The sequence below is a fragment of the Podarcis gaigeae genome (genome assembly GCF_964106915.1).
Source record: "Podarcis gaigeae genome assembly, chromosome: 16".
Lineage (NCBI taxonomy): Eukaryota > Metazoa > Chordata > Lepidosauria > Squamata > Lacertidae > Podarcis > Podarcis gaigeae.
In genome coordinates, this window is record NC_139693.1 from 769,973 (window position 1) to 796,916 (window position 26,944).

Consider the following 26,944-nt stretch of genomic DNA (forward strand, 5'->3'; position numbering starts at 1 on the left):
AAAACACTTCATCACAGTTTCTTCCTATGTATTCAAAGGGCCTCTGCTGCACCATACCAAATGTAAGAATTCACTGATAAATGTATCTCTGCACTGGCTCACTGGGGAAACTTCAGAAATTCCTATAGACCTGTGAGCTCAGCTTCTCAGCAGCCCCTCTGCCTGAGTGATACTTCCTGGCCTCCTGATACCTGAGTGCCAGACAGGTAGCCATTCCAGAAATAACAAACCCAGATGAAGACAAAAGGGTGGGATGAACTTGGCTGGGAAACAGGGAAATGTAAAGATCTCTTTTGTTCCACTTGATGGGTGTTTGGTGGAGGGCAAGGGGAACCATGGGGCAGGGTCCAGGATGCTCAGATTACGGCCACCAGACCTCCCCTTTCATGATGTAACCGTGATGTATGAGTGATGTAGTTTGGGGGGCATGACATGGGGATTAAAGGTAAAGGGGCCCCTGACCATTAGGTCCAGTCATGGACGACTCTGGGGTTGCGGCGCTCATCTCGCTTTACTGGCCGAGGGAGCCGGCGTTCAGCTTCCGGGTCATGTGGCCAGCAGGACTAAGCCGCTTCTGGCGAACCAGAGCAGCGCATGGAAATGCCGCTTACCTTCCCGCCGGAGCGGTACCTATTTATCTACTTCCACTGGTGTGCTTTCGAACTGCTAGGTTGGCAGGAGCAGGGACCGAGCAACAAGAGCTCACCCCGTCACGGAGATTCAAACCGCCGACCTTCTGATCGGCAAGTCCTAAGCTCTGCGGTTTAGACCACAGCGCCACCTGCGTCCCTAAACATGGGGATTAGCAGCTAATAAAAGTGTTGGGGGCTCTTTTGTTTGAGGCTTCCATCTTGTTCCACCTGGTGGCAGGTGGGATTCCTGCCGCGAGAGTCTTCAATCAAGACCAAGCCGACTGGCTGCTGTTTTGCTCTGGTATTCCTGGCTGGTGTCCTGGTTTTTCGTCCAAGGGAGCCCTCAGATTTCTCCGTTAACAAGCCAAAGATGATTATAATGGGAAGGAATCGTAGTTTGGAAGGGACCCCCAAAGGTCATCTAGTCCAACCCGCTGCAACCACAGGGGTCGCAGCTGAAGGATCTGCTTGGGCCGAGAAATGAATCACCTGGAGGCACCCGGAGGGAGGGATCCATGTCTCCCCAGGGTGCAAGTCGCTTCTGCAAGGCGGGCGAAAGGGGGAGTCGGGATGCGAAGCACACTCATTTTCAGGAAAGCCTCAGCTGGGAGAGGAGGGTCAAAAAACCCCAGGATGCCTTTGAACCCAGGGCTGCTCCCCTCCCTTCCTTTGCATTTCTTCCAAGGAGCTCAGGTCAAAAGAGCAGATAACAGCAAAGGCTGCTAGGTTCCTAGCTGGGGCAATCAGAAGAAGGGCCACTGACTGCTGATTCAGGACTTTAAATTGTGCTCTTATATCAAATTTCCTTTTCTGCTATACTGTAATGTTTTACTGTTGCTATGGCCATTGGCTATTGCGAATGAAGTTTAGATAAATAGATAACTTATTTATTAGGGTCGGAGAGCAGCTTATAAAACACACTTGGGGGTTTTATCTTATCTCAGGCAGATCCCATCTTGTTTGAATCATGTTTGCCACTATGCATGATGCTTCTCCCTTCCAACACTCATGGAACAACCGTACTGCGGAACTGGCCAGAGGAGCAGGACCTCCTCTGAAATTATTCTTCTCATCTTCCTCTAAGGAGCTCAGGGAGGTTGTTGTGGCTGCATTAGATCAGGCATGTCCAAAGTCCATTTTGGGGGCCTAATCCGGCCCGCCAGTCAGCTGAATCTGGCCCCTGGTGGCAGTTTATTTCTTGGGGTAAAAAACCCTCAAGAACTTCAATCTTAAAAAAAAGGTCAACGACTCTGGCCCTTCACTTCATCACATCTGGCCCTCTGAAAAAAGCTTGGACGCCACGGCTTAGATATTCCCAGCCGGGACGCCTTCCTCCTCCTCCCCCTTTGCCCAAGGTGTCTTCATCACCATCTTCCATCTTCATCAGCTCAGGGCTCCCCCCGCCTTTGGACACCACTTTGGACGCCTTTCCACCACTGAAAGTCGCTTCCAAAGTGTTCAAACTCCTGGTGGGACAATGGAAGGAATCACAACGGAAAACCCATTTTGTTGCTGTTCCTTTTCGGCGCCCCACGACCCGCCTCGCCGAGAGAGCCCCCTGGAAGACTGCTTTGGCAATGGGCGGCCCACCCTGCAGGGGGGGTGGCGGGGGGGGGGGGCCTTGGGAGAACAGGCCAGGGTGCTGCCAGGGCTTGGTTGCCAAGGCAACTGCGGCTCACTACTCAGGCCAAAGCCTGAGCCCAGTTTTGAGGGGTCTCCTGCCCTGGGTCTCCTGAGCAGCTGAGGCGAAGAGGGGGCTGTCACCTGCTCCCCCCCAAAGTGGGCACGGAGCTCCCAGCCCCCTCCTCAAATCCTTCCTCTCCAGGGAGACCCTCTCACTTCATCCCTTACATTGGTTCTCAACCTGCGGGTCCCCAGATGTTGTTGGACTACAGCTCCCATCATCCCTGAGCTCTGGCCTTGCTAGCTATAATAATATTATAATAATAATAATAAATTATTATTTGTACCCCGCCCATCTGGCCGTGTATCCCCAGCCACTCTGGGCGGCTTCCAACAAAGATCAAAAATACACTAAAATGTCACACATTAAAAGCTTCCCTAAAGAGGGCTGCCTTCAGATGTCTTCTAAAAGTCTGGTAGTTATTTTTCTCTTTGACATCTGCTGGGAGGGCGTTCCACAGGCGGGTGCCACCACCGAGAAGGCCCTCTGCCTGGTTCCCTGTAACTTGGCTTCTCGCAGGGAGGGAACCGCCAGAAGGCCCTCGGCGCTGGACCTCAATGTCCGGGCAGAATGATGGAGGTGGAGATGCTCCTTCAGGTCTACTGGGCCTTTGAGGCTGTTTAGGGCGGTCAGCGGTTCGAATCCCTGCAACGGGGTGAGCTCCTGTTGCTCGGTCCCTGCTCCTGCCCACCTAGCAGTTCGAAAGCACGTCAAAAGTGCAAGTAGATAAATAGGTAAGGTAAACGGCGTTTCCGTGCGCTGCTCTAGTTCGCCAGAAGCGGCTCAGTCCTGCTGGCCACATGACCCGGAAGCCGTACACCGGCTCCCTCGGCCAGTAAAGTGAAACGAGGACCGCAGCCCCAGAGTCGGCCATGACTGGACCGAATGGTCAGGGGTCCCTTTACCTTTGGGCTTTCAAGGTCAGCACCAACACTTTGAATTGTGCTCGGAAAGTTAGGGGTGATGGGAGTTGCAGTTCAACAACATCTGGGGACCCACTGGTTGAGAAAGGCTGCAAGTTAGGACTCTTCATAACAGTCCATTACACCCACATTGAGCCCCCCCCCAGTTAGGGACCCCCTCCCACCTCCCATATCCTGCAGTCTGAGCCTCAGTTGCCCAACATATATTTCCGGCCCCCACCCTCTCACTGCAGTCCCATTGCACCCCCAACCCTCCCCCCATTCAATCCAGGTCTGCCCCCCCCGCCCTCATTGTCAGGGATATTCCCTCCCCTCAAGCAGATGCCCACCCAAAGAGCCCCCCAAAAAACAGGGGTCACTCCCTGGCGCTCCACCCCCACCAGAACAACCCCTATAGAGCCCCTCTCTCTTACGGGCCTTATAGCGCTTGCTGCCGCCCCCCACTGCACACTTGGAGCCAAAGGCATCGGATGGGAGGGGGGGGTCTGTTTCTGTCCTTTCAGCCCTTCCAGTTTCCTCCGCTTCGTTTTTTGGTGAAAGGAAAGAATCCGCACAGACAGGAGGTCAAATAATATTTTACTTTCCCCCCCACTTTTCTTAAAAAACAAAAAAACAAAAACCACAAACCTTTACCATCGGAAGGAAGAAAATAAAATTGGCTTTTAGCGGATTGAACAGCAAACAGTCTGGCATCTTTTTTTTTTTAAACATATATATATATCTATATATATATCTATATATAATCTTCTATGCCTCATCCACCTGTTACAGCAAGCGGGGGGGGGGGGGGTTGCGAGGGACTTGCAGCTGGAGCCAGGGAGCCCCCCCCCCCCAGGAATCTGTATGGCCCGGCCAGGCTGGGGGGAGGGTCGGGGGTTGGCAAGCCTGTGAACCAAGAGGGGTCCCCTGCCCTCTGCTCCAGCCCAAATTCTGCCTGCACCGTGGCAAAGTCAGACCGGCCGCGGGAGGAAAAGACAACTGGGGAGGGGGGCAGATTGTCGTAGCACCAGCAGGCGCCCCCTCCCCAAATAAAACAGCAGGAGGACTCTATTTGCAAGGCAGGAGGCCGGCCTGGGCGCCCCCACTGCCCACCCCTTGCCCACCTCTCACAAAGTGAGTGCCAGGGCGGAAGACAGCGATGCTTGTGGGGCGCAGGGCAGCCCTGAGAGGGTTTGGGGTGGGGGACACGGGGGGGCGGGTATTGCCTGCCTGATCCCTTTGGGCTGCTGCTGTCGCTGTCACGCCCTGAGAGTTGCAGTGGTCTTTGCTGCCCCCCACCACCACCCCAGCCTGGGCTACGGGGGTCGTGGGCCTTTCCGATCTTCTTCTAGATATCCGTCAGGGTATGGAGGCAAATCTTTTTTTAAAAAACCAACAACTTTCTCATATATTTACAATAACTCAATGCATATACATACATATTTATATCAAATAAGGTCTGGAAGCAGCTGGGAAATCTCTCCGGTGGGAGGCGGGGGGGGGGTCTTCCTCACCATGGAGAGAAAAACAAAAATAAACAAAATGGAAAAAAGTGCAATTATACAGAATATATTTCCAGCTTTCATGTACATTGGAAAAGCCAGTCTGTGGGGCGCATACGCAGGTGTGCATATGTACGCGATTGATTCAGCGGTTGGGGGGGGAGCAAATGGAAGCTACCCCCTACCCAAAATGGAAGAGACATGCAGGCAGAGAGAGAGAGAGAGAAGCGGGGGCTCTCTCCACCTTAAGCCCTCCCCCCTCCAAAAAAAACACACCCTCCGGGAGCTTGGCTGTCCCTCCTGGGAAGCCCCTTGACGGGGAGAACTCCACAGATATTCTTTTTTTCCAGGGTTCAGATTAATCCAGCATGTGCTTCCCAGGGATTCCAGTTTTCCTTCTGCTCCATCGCAGGTCTTGCCGCTTCTCACGTTGGCTGCTACAGGACCCCCGCCCCCTCCTCAGTTCAACCCAGAGACCCCCAAAGTGGGCAGGGAAGAGGAGGGGGCGGTGATCTGCCCGAGAGCGAGTCCGCCTGCTGCCTTCAGTCCGTCCAGTAGCAAAATGCCCCTTCCTAAAGGGTCACCTCCTGGGGGCTGTCTTCAGAAAGGGAGATCTGGCCTGGAAGGGAGAGAGAAAGGGGGGCACTTTGAATAGCCGCCAAGCCCAGCAGGAGTATCTCCTCCTCAGGTGGGGAGGGGTCAGGGAGCCCCCAATCTCCTGCAGGTGGAGAGAGGTGTCCGCAGCAAAAGAGGAGGGGGCAAAGAGGGGGCTTCTTACCCAACGTAGACGCTTCCTCCACCGGAGATTGTGGGGAGGGCAGAAGGTCCTCATCGCTGGCTCTGGAGACCCGGCGGCTGCCCGGCGGCGGTTGGCTCAGATCCGGCGGCACGCAGCCCACCGGCGTGGAGCTGTCTGTGGTAGAGCCGCCACTCAGGGATTGCAGCAGCTCCTGGTGGGCCTTCTCAACATCCTACGAGACCCCAAACAGAGAGAGGGGAAGGTGTAGCGTTCCCAAAACAAGGAAGGATTGGACTCTGATTAATAGAATACACACAAGGCTTGAACAGCAAGACTCTGGGAGGAGTGCGTATAATAATTCCTTGGCCCAGGTCGTTTTATTCACAAAAGAACTTTTTACACAAGGGTTCGTAAGAACCAATCAGGTTTCCTCTGAGCATTTCAAAAACCCTACATAGGACAAAGTTAAAACTACAAAGAAACTATTTCTTACTTGAGCATGCAGAGTAGTCCAGAGTAAATAAAAGAGGAATAAAAGGAGGGACGCTTTTAGGAAACCCCGGAGGTCATAAACAGGAGAGGAAGGATGGCAAGGAAAGAGTATTTACCATCTCCTTGTGAACTCTCTTCCTGGCCCTAAGATCTATCTAAAGATTAAACTACATCAAAGTAACCTACTATCTTTATGTACTGAGGATGCCTGAGGAAGCAACTGGCCTGTGTTTCAGAATGCTTAGACGTGCCTGTCAGGCGTAGAGAAAGCAAATGGCAGAGATGGAGAGGCTTGTGGGATTTGACCAGAAATTATTGTCCATGAATCAAACCCAGTCAACGCAATGTTTTCATCACTGACACAATGGCTTGATGCTTTTTTACAATTCCTCATAGTAATCCCATCTGACCACTACAGAAGAGGCCATTAGGGATGCCTGAGAAGAAGGGCTACTGAGCTTATTTGATTATGTGTTCCACGTCTTTCCCCCCATTAGGTCCTCAGCTGGGGCGGGGGCTCTTTTTCAGTCAAAGGGCGACATGACTAGCAAGGCTGGAGACCACCCTCTGTGCCCGCTTTGATTCTCTCCCCGTCCCAATGAGCACAGCATTCATTCTCCCAGCCCAATTCAACCCATTGCCCTGCCTCTCACAACAGAGGTCACATGCAGGTGGCTGAAAGCTTTCCTGCTGGTGATAGGGCACCAAGGGTTTCCTTCTTGACCCCCACCCCCCCACCCCTCACCTTTAGCCTGGTGAGCTTCAGGGAAAGTTGCTCTATCGTCTGGAAGATGACGTCCACGTCCCGGACCACCTGGCTGGAGGGGGAGAGATCTGGGGCGGCCGGCGGGCCGTCCAAGTGACCAAGCCAGCCTGCTGCTGGGCTCTCCTTGGCACGGTGCCACCTGTGGGGCGGCCTGGCGGCAGGAGGGGAGCTCTTTGGTGGGCTGGAAGGACGGGCTGGCTCCACGGGACTGGGGCTCCTGGCGTCCAGCTGGCATTCCTCGGGACCCGTCGGCAGGCTCACATAGAAGTAGTTTCCTTGGGGCAGGGAGAAGGAGGGGAGCATTAGTTGGAGAAATGGAGGCGCAGAGCAGATGTGGGGGGGGGGGAGAAAAGAGAGGGGGTGCCCACACTGGGGAAGAGGCATCATGGAGGACAGGCAGAGAACACCTGCTTTGCATGCAGAAGGTCTCAGGTTCCATCCCTGGTAGTACAGGTGAAACTCGAAAAATTAGAGTATCGTGGAAAAGTTCCTTTCTTTCACCAATTCAACTTCAAAGGTGGAACTTATATAGGAGATAGACTCGTGACATGCAAAGCGAGATCTGTCAAGCCCTGATTTGTTATCATTGCAATGATCATGGCGTACAGCTTACGAAAACCCCAAATTAACAATCTCAGAAAATTAGAATATTCAAGGAAATCAGCAAAAGAAGGATTGCAAATCCAGCAAGACTGGACCTCTGAGAAGTAGAAGCAGATCTCGCTTTGCATGTCATGAGTCAATCTCATTTATTAGTTTCGCCTTTTAAGTTGAATTACGGAAATAAAGGAACTTTTCCACAATATTCTAATTTTTTGAGTTTCACCTGTAACTCCGAGTAAGTCCAGGAAAGATTTCCTGCCTGAACCCCTGGAGAAACACAGCGGTTCACGTGATCCGACACCTGACTCGGTGTAAGACTGCTTCCTATTTAAATCACCCCCTCTGGACTGAAATCTTTGTTTTAGAGAAGAAGTTGCCACAATCTGATTGGAAGAGGACCTGCTTGGAGTGCAGAAGGTCCCTGGCCAACATTTCCAGGAAGAGTTGCAGGCTGTCTCAGTTCTGAAACCCCGGGGAGCCGCTGCTGCCAGCCAGTGTAGGCAACACTGCACTAGATGGACCCCACAGGTGTGCCTTGGCCAAGAATCACTCCCCCCCCATCCCATGGCAAAGGCCAGCGGGAAGAAGGTTGCAGGACCTTCCACACACACCAGCCCAGCCACAGGGCCTGTGTCTGACCTTGGAGGGATAGGGGGTGGGAGGGCAGGCTGCACTTGCAGAAATGGGGCTGGGGGGAGGACAGAGGGTGGAATTGGGCTGGCGGGGCGTAGTGCGATCTGCCTTCGGAAGGATATAAAAGAAGCGGAAAATAGCTATGATGTTCTGATGCTTTTATTGTTGTTAGCCGCCCTGAGCCCGGCTTCGGCTGGGGAGGGCGGGACATAAATAAAATTTATTATTATTATTATTTTGGCACACGCAAAGTTGTGACACACAAATACCGAAGGAACAAAGGCGCCACTTCAATACTGGTAGTACAAAGAAAGTGTTGGGGATCCTGTCAGGCAGGGATTCATGGGGGGGGGGGAGTTTGGAGTGCTGGCGGCAAGTGAGGATTGGCTGGTGGTATGAATGTTGAATGATGGGCGTCAGTTGGGAGTATCCCTGAAGGAGCGTCTCCACCCCCATCGTTCTGCCCAGACACTGAGGTCCAGATCCGAGGGCCTTCTGGCAGTTCCCTCCCTGCAAGAAGTGAGTTTACAGGGAACCAGGCAGAGGGCCTTCTTGGTGGTGGTGCCCTCCCTGTGGAACGCCCTCCCATCAGATGTCAAAGAGAAAAACAACTACCTGAAATTTAGAAGACATCTGAAAGCAGCCCTGTTCAGGGAACTTTTAAATGTGTGACATGTTGATGTATTTTTAATTTCTGCTGGAAGCCGCCCAGAATGGCTGGGGAAACCCAGCCAGATGGATGGGGTACAAATAATAAATTATTATTGTTGTTGTTGTTGTTCTTAATAATAATAATAATAATAATAATAATAATAATAATAATAATTCATTTGCAGCCAGGTGTTGAGAGAGAGAGAGAGAGAGAGAGAGAGAGAGAGAGAGAGAAGGAGAGCGCACTTGTCCGGCCAGACTGTGTTCCCACAGGGGGTGAGCAGGGCCTCCCTACACATTGCAGCCACCCCCGAGACACACGCACTGCCCCCAGGACTCGCCTCCATCTCCCCAAGCCCTTCCCATCACCAGGCAGGGGTAGAAAGGATTTCTTTACCATCCGCATGAGCCGCGCCACCAGCCTGGCTGCCGTCTGTCAAAGGCAAAGCATCGTTAGTTCCCTCCACCTCTGCTGCGCAAGAGGAGACACCGGGGGGGGGGGGAGAGGGGGGAGGGAGGAGAGAAGCGTGATCAAAACCTTGGATCACAAGAAGTGCCCATCACCCGACAGAGAACACCCAAGAGGAAGTGCCCAGATGGGAGGGCATGGGAATAAGTGGAGTCAAGCGCATGCAGGCTAAAGCTAAGAGAGGTCTGAGCAAGAGCCAGCTGCACCCAGGAAGGAGAGGAGAAAGGAGGCCACGATCCGCAGGCCCCACGATCCCGGCCCCATCACCCTCTTGCGGCATCTTCCTGCACGCTTGCAGGTTCCAGAGCAGGGAGGTTGGTTAGTCTGCAGCCTCTGAGGCTCCTGGCAGATGGATTTCCCCTCATCTGCACTCGTACAGTGCCCAGGAGCTCCCTGGCTGACCGAGATGGCCTCCATCCTCCAAGCAATCCTAACAAGCCAGGAGATGGCGCAAGGGACAGGCTGGCAGTTCAGTGCCATGCTTGGCCCTGTTCTTCAGTCACAAATATTCATCCTGGACCTCGTTGCAGGAATTTATGTATAGGTTGGGGAGGGGTTGCCCCTCCAGCAAATATCCTGCACATGCAGCCCACTACCAAAATCAGCACCATCACTTTTGTGATTTGTCCCCACAAAACACTTCATCACAGTTTCTTCCTATCTGTTTAAAAGGCCTTTGCTGCACGATACCAAATGTAAGAATTCACTGATAAATGTTCCTATGTATTGGCTCACTGGGAAAACTTCAGAAATTCCTATGGACATGGGAGCTCAGCTGCTCAGCAGCCCCTCTGCCTGAGCGATAATCCCTGGCCTCCTGATACCTGAGTGCCAGACAGGTAGCCATTCCAGAAATAACAAACCCAGATGAGGCCAAAAGGGTGGGATGAACTTGGCTGGGAAACAGGGAAATGTAAAGATCTCTTTTGTTCACTTGATGGGTGTTTGGTGGAGGGCAAGGGGAACCATGGGGCAGGGTCCAGGATGCTCAGATTCCGGCCACCAGACCTCCCCTTTCATGACGTAACCATGATGTATTAGTGATGTGGTTTGGGGGGGGGTGTAACATGGGGATTAGCAGCCAATAAAAGTTTGGGTTCTCTTTTGTTGGGGGCTTCCATCTTGTTCCACCTGGTGGCAGGTGGGAGTCCTGTCATGCGACAGTCTTCAATCAAGACCAAGCCTCCTGGCTGCTGTTTTGCTCTGGGATTCCTGGCTGGTGTCCTTGTTTTTTCGTCCAAGGGAGCCCTCACTTTTCTCTGCTAACAACCTGCATCAGCTCTACCCCAGGCAGGGGAAACTCAGGGAAGACACCCCCCACCCCTCCCTTTGCCAGGCACACACGCACACCCCGGGGCAGGAGTCACAGACGTACCTTTCCGCACCACTTTGTAGCTGCTGCCGCTGCTGCCGCTGTCCTGTCGGTCACTTTCTGCATCAGCCCCTTGGCCGGAGGAGGGCTCTGTCGTCCTCTCGTCTCCATGAGGCTCTGTCCCTTCCCCTTCCTCGGTGCTCTGGGAGCCTCCGGCCTCCGGCCCAGCCCTGCCCCCCTCTGGATCCGCTGCTGAAGATTCGGGCAGCTCCACGGCTGCGCTGCTCTCCACAGACGGCTCCTCCTGGCTGCCCGAGTCCTGGCTGGCCAGCGCAGAGTCCCAAGGCTGGCCGGCCCCGACCACCGAAGGGGTGGGGGTCAGGTCCTCCTCGGGGTCAGCGTCCCGGCAGGGGAGGAAGCTGCGCAGGAGGAGATGGCGCAGGGTCTCGACTGCAAGGGGAAAGAGAAGGGAGGGAGGCTGTCGTTTAAATCCCACAGGTGGGCTGAAGCCGGCCTCTCCTTGGACCAGGGAGGGGGCCTTCGTCTTCCGCCACCATCTTCAAGGACCCTTTCTTTCTTTCTTTCTTTCTTTCTTTTTAAAATAATTTTTATTGAATGATTTGATGTTACAAAAAAAAATTACAACCATACTACCACAAAATATAATTGAGAAATAAAAATTACATACATCAATATTTTGTTTGTTATTTGTTATTTACCATCTTATTTCCTCCCAAACATTCCATACAACACACACACAATAATAATAATAATAATGAAAATAAATATGTTCCCCCTTTTATCTTACAAAATCTTTTCTTCAATTCTGACTTCCTGTCAAGTCCCTTCGCATATGTTTTATCTTACAACTGAATGTACACAAAACAAAAAACCTTTCTGTATAAATTTTCCAATACATTCAGAAAACATAATAAATCCTTAATTGTTGTCCACCTCCTTTTAGTTCCTTTGTCACTGGAATGCTAGCACGGAGTCAAAACTATTCTTGTATTTTTGAACGTATCTTCTATAACCATCCCATTTTCCCGCAAAGTTTTGCTTTGAGTTCCCTCTGAGTTCAGGGACCCTTTCAGGGCTGAGGGAAAGGAGGATGGCCCAGGAGAAGGATAGTCACAATGATACTCAAGGGGGGGTGGTGGCATAAAACCCAGGACCCCCCCCAAAAAAAACTGTTGATCTTTTTTATTTACAAAAACGTGTCTAAGATCCAGGATGAAGCACTGCCTTTCACAAATCCCTCCCGGACGTCAATTCCACCTTTGAAATCCAGGTATGTCCAGGAAAATCCAGGTGTATGGTGTGATAGGAGTTTTGAGGTCTTAGATATATGTTAAATGTTCATAAGTGTACCAACTAAGCACATAGATCAGCACAGGAAGACCGACTTGGAACCATTTTTGATTCCCAAACTGTCCCAAACTGACCAAATGTTTTCTCTACAAAGTCAAAGGAAAATGGAAAAGCCTGCCCACTGTCTTTTCCCTCACAAATCCTGTCTGAAGGGTATGTCTGTGTTTGACTAGGGAGTGAGCCTGTGACCTGTCTCAGGAACTAAGTATTTATCATTCCAAAAGACTGGCCAGGCTCCCCAGGCAATCCTATCAGTGACCATTCAACAGGTAACCTGCCAGACAAGAGCTAAGCAAAGCACTCAGATGTCTGCTGTAGACCGCCCTTTCTGTGATGTAGGTGTGATGTATGGAGGGGTGATCTTGAGCTCCAGGGCAGGGAATTTAAAATGTCTATATAAGGGCGGACAGACCTGGGTTCTGGGTCCTCCTCCTCCTCCTGCGTGTGAGGGGAGCACCCTGTTGCAACAGATCAATAAAGATCAGGCTTCCTAGCTGCTTTGCTTCTCAATGTTCTCTGGCTGGCCTCTGTCATTTTCTCCTATCAATAGGAACCTACGTAAGGACTCTATATGGGCTCTTGGATACCCCATAAGGGAAAAGGGCAGAGATTTTGTTTACAACAATGGCACAGGATGAAATCGGGCCAAAGGCTGTCCACCCTGAGCCTCTCTCCCACCCCGTACTCCCAGTGCAAAGATAAGACACATAAAGGAAAAGAAGCAATCTGGCTCTCACCGTCCTGCAATGCTGACTCTGCCAGGAACCCGGGAAAGGCAGCCTCCGGAAGCGGCTGCGACTGTTCATCAGGCCCCTCCAGGGTCTCCTCAGGAGGAAGCTCCATCTCCCCAGTGGGGAACGGCGACAAAGCAGGACACAGGCCTTCCTCATCCTGCTCCTTTTCCTCGCTGCCTCCAGCCTCTGGCTCTTCCACCAGTGCCAGGGGTCTCTCCTCAGCCAAGGTGTCCGTTGGGGTATCGTCTGTGTAATAAAAAAATTAAGGTCTTATACATATAATAAATGTTCATAAATGTACCAACCAAGCACATACATAGATGTGTGGACCACATGTCTGAAGCAGCGCAGGAAGACCGCCCTGAAACCATTTTGACTCCCAAACGGACCAAATGTTTTCTCTGCAAGGAGGGAGGGCAGGAATTGGGAAATCACCATTTCAAAGGAATGGGCAGACTAGCAGGAAAGGCAATCAGATAAGGCATTATAAGATAACCTGGCAGACAGGAAAAACAACAACATTCAAATATCTGTTGTAGACCGCTTTTTCTGTGATGTAGGTATGATGTATCTGGGGGGTGGTCTTGGACTCCAAGGCAGGCAATTTAAAATGTCTATATACGGGTTTACACACCATTGTTCTGGGTCCCTCCTTCTCCTGCGTGTGAGGGGAGCACCCTGTTGCAACAGATCAATAAAGATCAAGCTTATGAGCTGCTTTGCTTCTCAATATTCTCTGGTTGGCCTCTGTTATTTTCACCTACCAATAGGGAACCCACGTAAGGACTCTATACGGGCTCTTGGACACCCCATAAGGGAATGAGGGCTGATTTTGTTTACAACATCTGCTGGGGGGAAGAGCAGGGGGAAATGGGAGAGAGAAAGGAACTTTTGGAGCCCTGAAACAGACCCCCCCATCCATGCCCCAAAGACAAAGAAGCCCGTTTGTGTGTGAGAAGGAGGTCCTGGCAACCAACAGAGAAGATTTTCCCTCTCCTCCCCCCCCCCCCCATATCTTCCATAGGAAGCAGCAGGATACTCCCAGAATGCCTTGCTGGACCTTGGCTGCTGAGACTGCCCCCCCCCCCGTCACCACCTCCACCCCAGGGCAACCGCCAGCCACTCACCTGAAATGTCCTCCTCCTGGGTGGACGCAGAGGTGCTTGGGGCCAGGTTGGGGGAGATGTCAGCATCCTGGAGTACTAGGCTGAAGAGGAAGGACAAAGATACTAATAATAATAATAATAATAATAATAATAATAATAATAATATTCCACCCTCCCCAGCCAAAGCTGGGCTCAGAGTGGCTAAGAACAATAAAAATAGCAGAGTTTACATAAAATCACAATCAATCAATTAAAATACATCCTAAAATCAATTCAGAATCAAATTAATGACAACCATTGGGCCAGAGTTCTGTGAGGATTGCCAAAGGAGGGGGTCAGACTGTGCCTTGGCCAAAAGCCTGGTGGAACAGCTCTGTCCTGCAGGCCCTGCGGAAAGATGTCAAGTCCTGCATGGTCCTAGTCTCTTGGGACAGAGCGTTCCACCAGATCGGGGCCACAGCCAAAAAAGCCCTGGCTCTAGTTGAGGCCAGTCTAGCCTCCCTGTGGCCTGGGATCTCCAAGATATACATAAACGCAGCAACAGGGGGTGGGGGAGGAATAGCCCATCTGCAGAACCCCCATTTCATTATCCCCAAAGTTTGCCCAGAAAAGCTGGAGTGAGAAAACAGCTCTTGACACCCTACCGGCTGGAACTCCTAGGGCAGGTATGTTTCTCTGAGGTGGGGAAGAAGAAGATGTGGGTGTTAAGAGGTACGATTGAAGGGCTTATTTGGTCATTTAATAAAGCTCCTGCAAAGCCGGATTTGCAGACTTTTTTTTAAGAAAGAAAGCACACACTAAGTTCATCTAACCTCAGCCTCCCTTTGCAGTTCCCTGCAAAAGGTCTCCTGCCTTGAGGAGCTGGGGGTGGGGGTCCCCCCCCCTTACCTGGAAGGAGCCGCTGGGTGCAGGGGGAGCTCCTGGGAATGCCGCTTGGCAGGCAGGGGGGCGTTCCGGGTGGCGCTCTTCACCGCCTCGTCCAATAGTTCCATCCACCTGCCGAGGAAGGGGGGGGGGAGAGGGGAGAAAAAGAAAGACTCTCTAAAAGCCCCCAGAGAGAACAGAGTGCCTTTGATTTGCCATCCTGAAAGGCAGGGAGAACCCACATTTATTTCATCAGCATCTTTTAATACAGAACCAACGTTTACTAGAGGGTGGGACATTTACAGAAAGAATCTTAAAAGACTTCTCTGGCTGGCTTAGAATGACCCCTCTGTGAACATAGAAAACCTTATTAAAGCAAAAATTTGGAGTGATAATGAAAAGTGCGCTACTCAAAAGAAACCTGGGACTCTCGATGGGGTGACTGGAAGTCATAACAGAAGTTGTTTTGTAAGACGTTAATTTAATTTTTTGTAATTTGTATTATCCTTTGGGGGGTTTTGGTGGCCGTTCTTTTCTTTTTTATAATCAAGCAATATATATATATATATATATATTCCAATTTTATTCCAATGCTACTCTAATTCCAATGCTACTCTAAGATAACAGACAGACATGCATGTTTTAACTGAAACTACTTTTAACCGCTTTTAACTGTGGTTGTTTTGAGGGAGGGGGTGTTTTGTTACCGTCAAGGGGAATCTAGTTTTGTTACATTATTTACCAAAACTCAATTAAAACTTATTGGGGGTGGGGGCTGGAGACTGTGTGTTAACTGTTCTGGAACGCTTTGGTTTTTGTTTTTAAATTGTCTGTTTGCCACCCTGGGCTCCCTGACTCTCCCTGACTCATCCTGCTGCCCACAGGCCAGTTTGCATTTTAATCTCCCTGCTCCTTCCCACCCAAAAGAGACGGGGGCAGGTGGGAGAATAACAGATAAAAATATTACGTGTTCTTTTCTGAAGAGCTCGAAGCGACCAGTTCGTAGATCTGGGGTCCCAATTCAGAAGTGCAGATGATGAAGAGCGCTCGCTTATCTGTAGGGAGGAGAGAGACAACCTGGAGGAAAGGGTGACCTACCAGGGGGCCACGGCCTGCGTAGCTTCCCACCTCTGAATGAGGAAACATGGTTTTACAGCCTCCCTTCCTACCTGTTGCCACGGAGCGGATGAGGACCGCGTTCAGTTTGAGGACGGGGCTGAACGTTTGTTTGGTGTCTGAGGAGCCCAGCGCCATTTTGCTGTGACACTTGAGAACCAACTTCTCGTCCTGTTTTTGCAGAAGTACCAGGAGGTCTTCAAGGAGCAAGACGTGCAGATCTAAGAGAGAGGGGGAGGATTTATCGCCCTTTATCAAAAGATCCCAGGGCGGTGTACAAGATTAAAGTTAAAGGAACCCCTGTTAGGTCCAGTCGTGGCCAACTCTGGGGTTGTGGCGCTCATCTCGCTTCTGGGTCATGTGGCCAGCAGGACTAAGCTGCTTCTGGGGAACAAGAGCAGCACACGGAAACGCCGTTTACCTTCCCGCCGGAGCGGTATCTATTTATCTACTTGCACTTTGACGTGCTTTTGAACTGCTAGGTTGGCAGGAGCAGGGACCGAGCAACGGGAGCTCACCCTGTTGCGGGGATTCGAACCGCCGACCTTCTGATCGGCAAGTCCTAGGCTCTGTGGTTTAACCCACAGCGCCCTCCGCGTACCTTAACATTAAGTACAACATTAAGAACACGTTTTACAGAGCATAATAATAAATACATAATAAAAAGCGTAAAATAGAAAGCATATTAATAAAATAATCATAATAAAAGTCCCCCCACAGGTTTAACAGCCCACAGATTATATAATGGCCAAAGGCCTGGGTAAAGAGGCGCCTAAAAACATGCAATGATGGTGCCAGGCAAGTCTCTCTGGGGAGAGCACTGTGCAGACAGGAAGCTGCCACAAAAAGGCCTGTTTTGTTGATCTGCTCATAAGTGGGTGGGCGAGAATACCACCTTGCCTATTGTTTTGAGTATTGCTAATCTGGTTCATTGCTGTTTACAGGGCTTTTGTTTTTCCGCAAGTTCTACATTATATGAAATTTTAACGTATTATATGATCCACTGCTTCCCTATCTATCTACAATTCTACTAGCATCTCTTGGTATTGTGAATATCACCGAACTTACCTTTTGTTGGTATCTTCATGAACTTATCTAAAAGACTGAGTTAAGCATTTGAAAAATCTATTGAAACCAGATATTCTAAGTTCATTTTAGGCTGGGAAGTTTGCAAGTCTTTGTGGCTTGGTTTAACGTGTTGTATTTTTCTCGAAGGTCGATAAAGTATGTATAATTATTGTTCTGTATATTAATCTCCAACATGTTGCATGAGTCGCACTACTCCCTCCCTGCTACATGTGCATGTACAGTGGTGCCTCACAAGACGAAATTAATCCGTTCCGTGAGTCTCTTCGTCTTGCGGTTTTTCGTCTTGCGAAGCACGGCTATTAGCGGCTTAGCGGCTTTAAGAAAAAGGAAAAAAACTCACAAGAACTCGCAAGACGTTTCGTCTTGCAAAGCAAGCCCATAGGGAAATTTGTCTAGCGAAGCGACGCAAAAACCGAAAAACCCTTTCGTCTTGTGCGTTTTTCGTTTTGCGAGGCCTTCGTCTTGCGGGGAACCACTGCACTTTTCTTTGATGTAAGTCTGACTTAAGGCCTGTCTAGACATAGGAACAAGGGGGGGTCTCTCTAGCTCGGGTGGGCAGCAATGGCTCTCCAGGGCCTCAGGCAGGGAGTCATTCCCCAGCCCTCCCTGGAGATGCTGCCAGTGTGGATTAAACGTGGGGCCTTCTGCATTCCAAGCAGGTGTTCTGCCATGGAGCCTTCCGAAGGCTGCTGATCTGGGAGAGCCTTTGAATCTGTGGCCTGTTGTCCTGGAACTTTAAATACTATTGTGTGTTTTTAGTTTATCAATGGTTTAAATTTCTTAAAAAGACTTCTATTGTTTTAGTCTTTTGGTAAACCACTTTGAGCTTTCTACAACCAAGAAGCTTATACATTTTATTAAATAAATAAATGATTTGATTGATTGATTGATTGATTGAATGAATGAATGAATGAATGAATGAATAACAACACACTGGCAGTTTTGATCTTTCAACAGCTAAAGCGCTGCTTGTTTCAGGGACCATGTTCCACAATTGTTTGGTTCTGTTAATCTTTTCGGAAGCTGTCTCTTGACCCCTTCGCTCAGTCCATCTAGTTCAGTTTTGTCTACTCGGGCTGGCAGCAATGGCTTGCCAGGGCTTTTCAGCTCAGGCAATCTTCCTACAACCCCTCCACACTTTTGATTACAGTTATAATCGGAAAGTGGGATATAAATTAGAAAAGTCAACTGCAGAGGAAGCGCACACAGGCCTTCACTCTGAGAGGCCGTGCCACGTTTGTGTGAGAACACGCACAAACGCTGAGAGGAGCTGTCGTTTCTGCCAGCTACATACCCACAGTCTTATCCTTGCTGATGCGCCAACTCAGAGGGCCCTCGTGGATCATGCGACGACTTCGGAGGTCGAGGTTCTGGACAGGAGGGGCAGAAAAAGGCAGTGTTTTGAGAAGGAGACGAGCAGGAAAAAGCCAGTGACTCAGATGCAGGGCAAAGGGGGAATTGTACCTTGAATTCCGCAGCCAGCGGGTTGCTGGTCCGCTCCAGCGAAGTGGCATCTAGGCGTTTCTGATAAACCTCCAGGCGCTGCTGGTTTTCTGTCCGCTTCACCGCCTCATTCACATACCGGAGGATCTCTCGGCACTGGTCCCGGGCCTGGCAAAGCTTCTTGTGCTCCAAGGTCTCCCCTAAGCAACGAAGGTGCAGAAGAAGAGTTTGGATTTGATATCCCCGATATCAAATATCAGGGATATCCTGCTTTCTCACTACCCCAAGGAGTCTCCAAGCGGCTCACATTCTCCTTCCCCTTCCTCCCCCACAACAAACACTCTGTGAGGTGAGTGGGGCTGAGAGACTTCAGAGAAGTGTGACCACCCAGCAGCTGCAGGTGGAGGAACAGGGAAGCGAACCTGGTTCACCAGATTACGAGTCCACCACTCTTAGATGGGCTGGCCGGCCACTGGCAAAGTTTGTTTCTGTTTATGGAAAACCTGGGAGGCTTTGTTTAAAACACACAGGGTGGTCCCAAAGTGACTTCCACTACAGTCATACCTCGGGTTGAAGTAGCTTCGGGATGAATATTTTCGGCAACCCAGCTCCGCGGCAACCCAGAAATAATGGAGCATGTTACTTCCGGGTTTCTCTGCTCGCGCATGTGCAGACACTCAAAATGATGTCATGCGCATGTGTGGAAGCAGTGAATCGCGACCCACGCGTGTAGGTTGTGTTTGCTTCAGGATGCGAACGGGGCTCCGGAACGGATCCCGTTCGCATCCAGAGGTACCACTGTACAATCTAAAAACAATGCTGCATTTAAAAACAAAACGACCTCTGAAAAACAGGTCAGCAGCAGCTCTGATACATGATGCAAAATAATCCTTATTGGTTAATGTGAAAATTGGCTTCTGAATAGCACCCACGCTCTACAGACACAGCACCACAGGGCGCTAATGCACAGTGCGCGCACACACACACACCACCGTAATCTCTGTGTATGCTGACTCACAACATCAGAAAGCTGACACAAGTTAAAAATACAGTACAATCGCATCTTACATGGGGGGGTGGATCCAATAGTTCCATGTATACACAACGGTCGTGTAGGCCCTAATCCTTGGAGCTGCTCATGGGTGAGGCAGCAAGAATCCCCAGCACTCCCCGAGGCCACAGGGCAAGTGGGCCTTGCCCAGCAAGCAAGACACAGAGCTGAAGAGTTATTTCCCTGCTGGGTAACCCCAAGAAAACCAAGCCTTGACTGGATTTAATTTGTGCAATTTCAACCTGCGAGTTGAATGTGCTTAAGAGGAGATTGCAATGTGTAACATTTGAATAGGAAGAGACACAAAAAACAAACAGACACCCAAATACGAAGAGAGAGATACCATCAGTGTGCTTGATGATGTTCTCCAGCAGCAACGGGTACTTCGTCAGCCGCTGCATCTCTGAGATGATGAGGTCCTTGAGCTGGAGGCGGCGACACTGTGGGTTGCTCTCGGCTTCCTGGGAAAGGCAGGGAGGGAGGGAGGGAGGGAGGGAGGGAGAGAGAGAGAGAGAGAGAGAGAGGCCTGTGTTTCTCTGGCCGCTGAAACGTCCCTTCCTCCCCCTGAAAATCCCATCACTGTGAGTTTGCAGAAATGGCAAAACTGATGGCAAATATTAGAGGCCACTGAAATCAGCGAATAATTAGAGAGTGGGATGGAGTGAAGGAAGACATGGGAAAATATGGTTCCGGAATTGAAACATTGATAGACAATGTGTGAAACCTAAGCAAGAAAATAGTAACAGACTCAACTGAAGAAGTGTGCATGCACACGAAAGCTCATACCAAGAACTGACTTAGTTGGTCTTTAAGGTGCTACTGGAAGGAATTTTTTTTTTTTGTTTTGACTATGGCAGACCAACACGGCTACCTATCTGTAGACTCAACTGAATAATTATTAAATTATAACAAGGCGGAAGAAGTGAAATATTGAGATCACACATGACTGAAGGGGAGCGGGGGGGGGGGTATATGGGAACCTTTAATATCATTTATAATATAATTCGTTAATTGTGTTGTATTTACATATAGCAAAGGGAAGCCTAGAGCAATTACATATATTTTAATTTAGGTAATCTATGTCATAGGCTTATGTTAGAAAATGAATATGGATTTTGAATTTGATGCTTGTAAATTTTTTTGGTTTTGAAATAAAAAAAAATTGAGAAAAGAAACGAAAAGTCCCTTCCTCCCCCATCTCCTTCCTCCCTCTCCATGTGCAGCCTCCTGCCCCATGACGAGGCTACCTGCATGAAGAGCTGGAAGCGAGCCTCCTTCCGCTGCTTGGTTTTGATCAGCTCAAGCGCCATGGACTGGTAGGCGCAGAAGCGGGCAGCCATCTGCTGGAACTCCTCGCGTGCAGCCCCATCAAACTGGGGGGACACAAAGAGGACGGGGGGGGGGGAGAAAACACTCCTGGGTTAACCTCAGGCGGGTCAGGAGATCACCTAGCGACCCCAAGGCAGCCCACGCGGTCTGGGATCCTCACCCGCGAAAGCATGAGGTCCCCAATCTCCTTGACGATCGGCCCTTCCTCTCGCAGCCTCTTCATCGATTCCGAAAGAGAATCTGGAGGAGAAGGGAAGGAGGGTGAGGAAAGGAGAAAAGGGAACAGAAGGGGATGGAGTACGGGTCTAGTTTTTTAAACTCCACACAGGCACTCTTTATTTTCAGTGAAAGGCTCTCAGCAGAGGGGAGAGCCAGCCATTTAGGGTCCAGCCAACATGACAAATGGGATCAAGACCACCCTCAGGATTTCCCTGCCCCCCCTCCGCCCTGTGAGATTTGGCAGCTCTTCAGCTTTGCTCCAGTTCTCCTCCTGAGCAAGGGGCTTGTGGAGGGGAAACCCACTCTGGCTGCTGTAGAAACCACAGAATGGGGGGGGGGGGCTGGTCCAAAGGGGCTCCACGGGAGCAGGAGAAGCAGCCTTACTGTGGATCTCCAAGACCTCTGGGAGGTTGGGGAAGAGGAGGGCCAGCTCCTCCCGGGTAAGAAGGCTCTCTTTTCTCATGCGCTGGTAGAAGAGAACGTCCAGGACACGCAGGATCCGCAAGTGAGAGCCCTCTGTCACAAACAGCTCTGCAGAAAGAGAAGTTTTGACTTGTTCTTAAAGATTTGGGTTGCGACGTAAACCTGCCCTCCTCCTGAACAAAACTGTGCCATCAATGAAGTGATAGAGCTGCGTTGTTTAGTCAGACCCTTGATGGTTCCACTCTCTGCTGGCTCTCCAGGGTCTCAGGCAGACCCTGTTCCCTGGGATCAAACCTGGAATCCTTTGCCACTGAGCCATGTGGCTCTTCCCCAGCCCAGACGCCAGTAGAGAGCTGATGGCTGTGGTTACCAGGGCAGCACCCCCACCCCTCATCCATATAATAATAATGATTTTTTATTTATACCCCGCCCTTCCCGGTTCAGAAAACCGGGCTCAGGGCGGCTAACAACAAATTTAAAACACTTAATTGATGATACAAAAAAACAGTATAAAATGTGAATAACAATAAATTCAAAATTCAATTTAGGGGGAAAATCCATCCCATAAACATTAGATGGTCACCAGGGCTAGCTGGCTAAATTAGTCCTATTTGGGCCAGCGAGGAGACCAGGGGAGAAGTAGCTGTGGGATCCCAGAGCGGGGAATCTTCATGAAAAGGGAAGGAAGGGGAATAAAAGATCAGGCTGAGTTCGAATTGAAAGCCAGGCAGAATAGCTCTGTCTTACAGGCCCTATCTAGGGATACCTCTTCTTCCTCGAAGACATAGCAGCACCACACAAGGCAGCCAAGTGTGGTGCTTCTTGGCCCACATTGTCAGAATGTTAGCGCTCACCAGGCACGCCCCCCACCCCCACCCCCGTCTTTCTGATGGCGACGGCAGGGAGACCCTCCTCACCATTGATGACTTCCTGGCGGTCGATCTCCCGCTGCGTCAGGGAAGACACGACTTCACGGCCCACGGTGTGCTGCCAGTTTTGTGAGTCCAGCTCCAGCTCCAGGTCCGAGAGCTGGAAGAGGTCGTCCTCCAGCAGGTGGGGCAAGAAGGAGTCGGTGCTGAAGCCCAAGTTTGGGGACTCGATGCTTCTGCGCCGGGGGGGGGGGGGGGGTTGGAGAGAGACAAGAAGGGATGTCAAAAGAGGGTCTCTGAGAAAGGTCCTGCAGCCTCAAAAACTGGGCCTTTCTGGAACTAATGGCGCGTAAGAGCTTCAGAGTTCGCCTGCTGATGCAAACGATAGCCTTGCGATGCTCCTTCCCACATCATCTTTTAGCTCTGTGTGCTTTTCAAGGTCCAGGTTAATTCTGCTGGATCTGAACTGTATCCAGAGCCTCTGGGAAAGCGATGTTTGCGCATGTGCTCATTTTCTCTCGTCTCCTGCGACTGGGTGTTCTGTTCCAGGGAAGGAGCGAGCGAGGTGCCAATGGGCTCACAGGCCTAAAAAACTCAGTGACCCCCACCCTAGTTCCTTCCTTGCAGCCCACCAGAGGCAGCATCTCTCCCAACACAAGGTCTTTATAGCCCCTTTATGAGCCAGCCGGACCCAGAAGTCTCTTTCACGTTGCAGGACGCCCCAACTGCGAGACAGAGGGAGAGACTCAACAAAATGAGCCTCCAGTTCAATTTCTGCTCCGGGGGTCTCTGCCACGGTCCAGCGATGGAAGGGAGGACCCCACCCAGAAATACACAGGACCCCCATGACTAAGCACAAGACAGTCATGGCCTCGTTCCCCCTGCTCCTTTGGGCCACCAAGAATAAGAAGACGAAGAGGAAAACACCTAGACAACACATTCTGCCTACCCCATGGAAGAATGCCCTTTTCCCCTGGCTCTGGCTGCAAGGGTAGCTCACCTGCGCCCCATTTTGGGGGTGTACGGCGGGGTGGGGTTTTCCAGAGACCTGGAGGCACAAAAAAAGATTATAAATGGTGAGCACCACAAGCTCTGTGTTTAACTCCCTTGCGGCTGCAGGAAGGGACGCATCCAGCAAACACTGAAGACACTGAGCGCAGACTTCCCCAACCAGGTGCCCTCCGGGGGTTTTGAACTCCAGCTCCCATCAGCCCCAGCCAGCAGGGTCAAATGGCACAAGGACTCATGAGGGCACAGCCACGGTGGCTGGGCTGATGGGAGTTGGAGTCCCAAACAGAATGAGGGAGAGAGTGACCCCTTTCCTTTGCAAACAAAGAGAGGGATCCTCAAAGGAAGAAAGGCAAGGAGGGGAGGGGGAGAAAGGGGCACCGTGAAGACAAATGCTGCATACCTTTCCCCATATAGGCCCACTTGATCATTTTTATCTGCAGAAGTGGCCCATTCTGCACCTTTAAGGAACTGGTACCTCAGCCTGGCACCTCCTACCCTCTGGAACTCCCTGCCCATTGAGATTAGGGGGGCACCTTCGCTGTATTTTGGGAGGAGCCTACTAAAATATTTGGTTTGGGCAAAGCCTACCAAGACATGTAGAAGTTGAAAGGTATTTTAATCTGTCGTTTCAGCTTAGTATGCACACTTTTAACTTCTTATTTCATTAAATTTGCTTTTTGTAAACTTGTTTCTAACGCTGGTTCTTTTTTACGGGCCATCTTAAACGTGCATTTTATACTCTTTGTAAACCACTTAGCAGCTTTGTTTGAAGTTGGGCAGGATGCAATTTTTGCAAAATAAAGCAAATGAGGAGCAGAAAGCTGCCTGATTACAGTTATTTATTTACTTTATTTATTTAGCAAAAACTGCATCGTGTCTACCTGTAAATAAAACCCTGAAGCGGTTTACAAACAATATAAAAGAGGCTGCTTAAATTGTGTCATCTTGGATGCGAACGTTCTGTTAACGTTGAATGTTAATGTTGGGAGATAAGAGTTGCACATTTATCCACTCCACGTTTACAGTATCTCCAGGCTTTGTCTTGCACATGGCACCTTCGTATGTTTGTTGTTTGAATGCTTACAAGTCCATCTCTATTCTAGTAAATTTGGTTTTATACTTGTAAGTCAGTTTGTGGTGGTGGTGTTTTGTTGTATCAATGGCTCCTAGCCAGGACGGCTCTGTTCTGCCTCCACAGTCAGAGGCAGCGATGCTCCTGAATCCCCACTGGAAACCTCAGGAGGCGAGAGTTCTTCTTGCACTCAGGTGTTGCACTTTTGGGTATCTGCTTGGCCACTATGAGAACAGGAGGCTGGACTGGATGGGTCCACTTTGGCCTGATACAGCAGGCTGTTCTTATGTTCTTAACACTTCTGTGCCCAACATGGCGCAGAACAGCAGCCTCAAAGATGGAACAATGCTAAGCCGCTTCTCAAGAGATGCCCAGCAAACAAGAGAATTTATCTAGAAAGCGTTCACCTTTTGAAAGGTGCTGGAACACTATAAGTACAGAAGGTGGCGCTAGACCTTAAGGAGCTCCCCCCTTTTCACCTGGCGGAGAGGCTGGACGCAGAAGAAGAGGCCGACTGGTGGAGGCGGGTGGCCTCAGCCGCAGCATCCATGTCCACGTCGCTGCGGGAGCGAGGCACATTCTCTGCTTTGCGCAACCTCTTCAGCTCCTCCCGGCCCTTCAGGCTCTCCGACCGGCCGAGTTTGACCTCCGACCTGGAACTGAGGGAGAGGAAGGAGGACAGATGAGGACTTGGAGCCCACCTGCGCCCACCCCCCTTGCTGGGAGTCCTGGGCGTCCTCCTACCTGTCCGACTCCAGAAGGTCCTCAGGGAAGCTGCCGGTGGAGAGGCGCTGCAGGCCAGGATCCTGCGAGTCGTAATGCTGGTTGTTCTCAAAGTGCTGGATGATGTTCCTCACGTTCCCGGGTTTAACTGGTCAGAGCGGGAGGGAAAGTCGAGCCGTTAGAAGCCCCCAGTCCCCACATAGCTACAGATTTAACTGGGGGGGGGGGCGGTGAGGGGGCAGACACCAGGGTCTGGCCCGGAAGAAGGTCCAAGGCAGATGACTGTGTAGAGCAGCCTTTCTCAACCTGCGGGTCCCCAGATGTTGTTGAACTACAACTCCCACCACCCCTAGCTAGCAAGGCCAGAGCTCAGGGATGATGGGAGTTGTAGTCCAACAACATCTGGGGACCCACAGGTTGAGAACCGCTGGTGTAGAGGGAACTGAAGTGTGGCACTTTGGGGGGGGGGATTGTATCCTATGCCAGTTCTCCTCAGAGTAGACCCACTGCAACTAATGGACATGAAGTACTTGGGTTCACTCATTTCAACTGGTCCACTCTCAGCAGGCCTTGCCTGGATAAAAGCCTGGAACTCCTTAATTACACAGACACACTCCTACACAGCTGCCGGGGGGATGAGAGGGCCCTGTCTCCACTCTGCCCTTCACCTGGTCGCCATCCTGAAATCCACTCCCCACTTAAAGAGGCTCGGCTTACGGAGGAACCTAGGAGTGACTATGGATTTCCGCAAGGGACTCCCACAAAGGAGGAACCCCACAGCCTCAGTCCCAGCCCCGTTCCAGGGCCCCCCAGACACCCGTTGGCAAGAAATCAAAGGGGAAGAAGGGCCACTCCTGTAAGCAGAACGACATCAAGGGGACACAACCTGAATGACCAGCTCTGAAGGAGATGGGAGGGGAAGGGGAAAGGGGTGGCCTTCAGTTCCACTCTGGTGCGTCTGAGAGAGACGGCGGCGCAGTCTCCCCACGGTGAACGCAAGGGGGGGGGGGGTTGCACACCTTTCCCCAGGCAATCTCCCACCCCGCTGAGGGCAGCGCCAAGGCCATGTTCCTCATGATTGCATGGCAGAGGAGGGGACGCAGCGACACTAAGCCAAAGTGCGCTGTCCTGGGCGCAGAAGTTAGGCAAGGAAACAGAAGCGTGGCGGAAAGAGGGCGGGGGGAGACCCTGAGCGATTAAATCCAACCCATCCTCACAGAACCAGTGACAACAACAATTTCCAAGGCCTTTTCTGGAAAAAGATACCTCCTTGCCATTTTTTATTTTTTTAAGCAGCAGCAGGGGTGGGGTGGGTAAGGGGGGTGAGCTGGGAGGGGGGTCAGGGAGAAAAACCAGCAAGGGGAGGGTGTGTTCCTTTTGTTTTTACCTTCAACAGGGGACAAGGGGACATGAAATGCTGAAAAGAAAAACAAAAAGAATGGAATGTCAAAATCAACGTCAAAATTGCACCGATGAAAAAGACAGAAAAAGGAGGAGAAGCGAGGAGAGGAGGAAGGAAGGAAGGAGGAAGCCCGGCTGAATCCCCCCCCCCCCCAGAACACACTGCAGGAGGGGGGGTGCTCAGCACCATCCCCCCCTGCCCTCATCTGCCCCTGGAACTCACTGCTCTGGGAGGAGCTTTTGGGCTTCCCAATGTACTTGAGGATGGGGTTCCGCTTCTTGTCCTCCATGGCGTCCTTATCCTTCTTGGTGCTGCTGCTCTGTTGACCCAGGAGAGAGAGAGACCGCAGACACACACAGAGTGTGTATTAGGAGAGGCACAGGACACACACACACCCTTCTCTCCCTCCCGCCAGCCTGACCACCAGCTCACCTTCTTGGCCTTGGGGAAGAATGGCAGCCACTTGTCTTTCTCCTGAGCCTGGGACTTTTCCACCACGCTGACGGGGCGTGCCTCTCGCGGACGGATCCCCACATGGCCCATGTAGGTGTTCAAGGCAAAGCTCATGGGGGCGCTGCGGGGAGGGAGAGGGGTCAACTGAGCCCCACAAGGGGAGGGCAGGGGGAAGAGGCTGCTGGCCAGTGGGAGGGAGAAAAGCAGAGAGAACTCAAACTAAAGGTAAAGGGACCCCTGACCATTAGGTCCAGTCGTGGACGACTCTGGGGTTGCGGCGCTCA

General features: G+C 51.0%; 1 protein-coding gene across 6 annotated transcripts in view; it reads right to left on the bottom strand.

The window, feature by feature from the left end:
• Positions 1-3,798: 3,798 nt before the first annotated feature.
• ARHGEF11 (Rho guanine nucleotide exchange factor 11) overlaps positions 3,799-26,944 on the bottom strand; it is a 63,971-nt gene continuing 40,825 nt past the window's right edge. For 3 of the 6 annotated variants that reach the window (XM_083715482.1, XM_083715486.1, XM_083715484.1), the window contains 23 exons: positions 26,640-26,781; positions 26,430-26,526; positions 26,193-26,222; positions 24,827-24,953; positions 24,562-24,741; positions 23,000-23,047; positions 22,048-22,235; positions 21,092-21,238; positions 20,649-20,728; positions 20,407-20,532; positions 19,503-19,620; positions 18,130-18,308; positions 17,960-18,035; positions 15,630-15,797; positions 15,428-15,515; positions 14,485-14,592; positions 13,618-13,697; positions 12,494-12,736; positions 10,449-10,835; positions 9,002-9,076; positions 6,697-6,992; positions 5,499-5,691; positions 3,799-5,339 (listed from right to left, as the gene is read on the bottom strand). In XM_083715482.1, coding sequence (XP_083571608.1) covers positions 5,293-5,339; positions 5,499-5,691; positions 6,697-6,992; positions 9,002-9,076; positions 10,449-10,835; positions 12,494-12,736; positions 13,618-13,697; positions 14,485-14,592; positions 15,428-15,515; positions 15,630-15,797; positions 17,960-18,035; positions 18,130-18,308; positions 19,503-19,620; positions 20,407-20,532; positions 20,649-20,728; positions 21,092-21,238; positions 22,048-22,235; positions 23,000-23,047; positions 24,562-24,741; positions 24,827-24,953; positions 26,193-26,222; positions 26,430-26,526; positions 26,640-26,781 — 3,223 coding nt within the window. In that variant the 3' untranslated portion in view covers positions 3,799-5,292. The remainder of the gene's footprint in view (positions 5,340-5,498; positions 5,692-6,696; positions 6,993-9,001; positions 9,077-10,448; positions 10,836-12,493; positions 12,737-13,617; positions 13,698-14,484; positions 14,593-15,427; positions 15,516-15,629; positions 15,798-17,959; positions 18,036-18,129; positions 18,309-19,502; positions 19,621-20,406; positions 20,533-20,648; positions 20,729-21,091; positions 21,239-22,047; positions 22,236-22,999; positions 23,048-24,561; positions 24,742-24,826; positions 24,954-26,192; positions 26,223-26,429; positions 26,527-26,639; positions 26,782-26,944) is intronic. The other 3 variants (XM_083715483.1, XM_083715485.1, XM_083715487.1) reach the window with 3 other exon arrangements.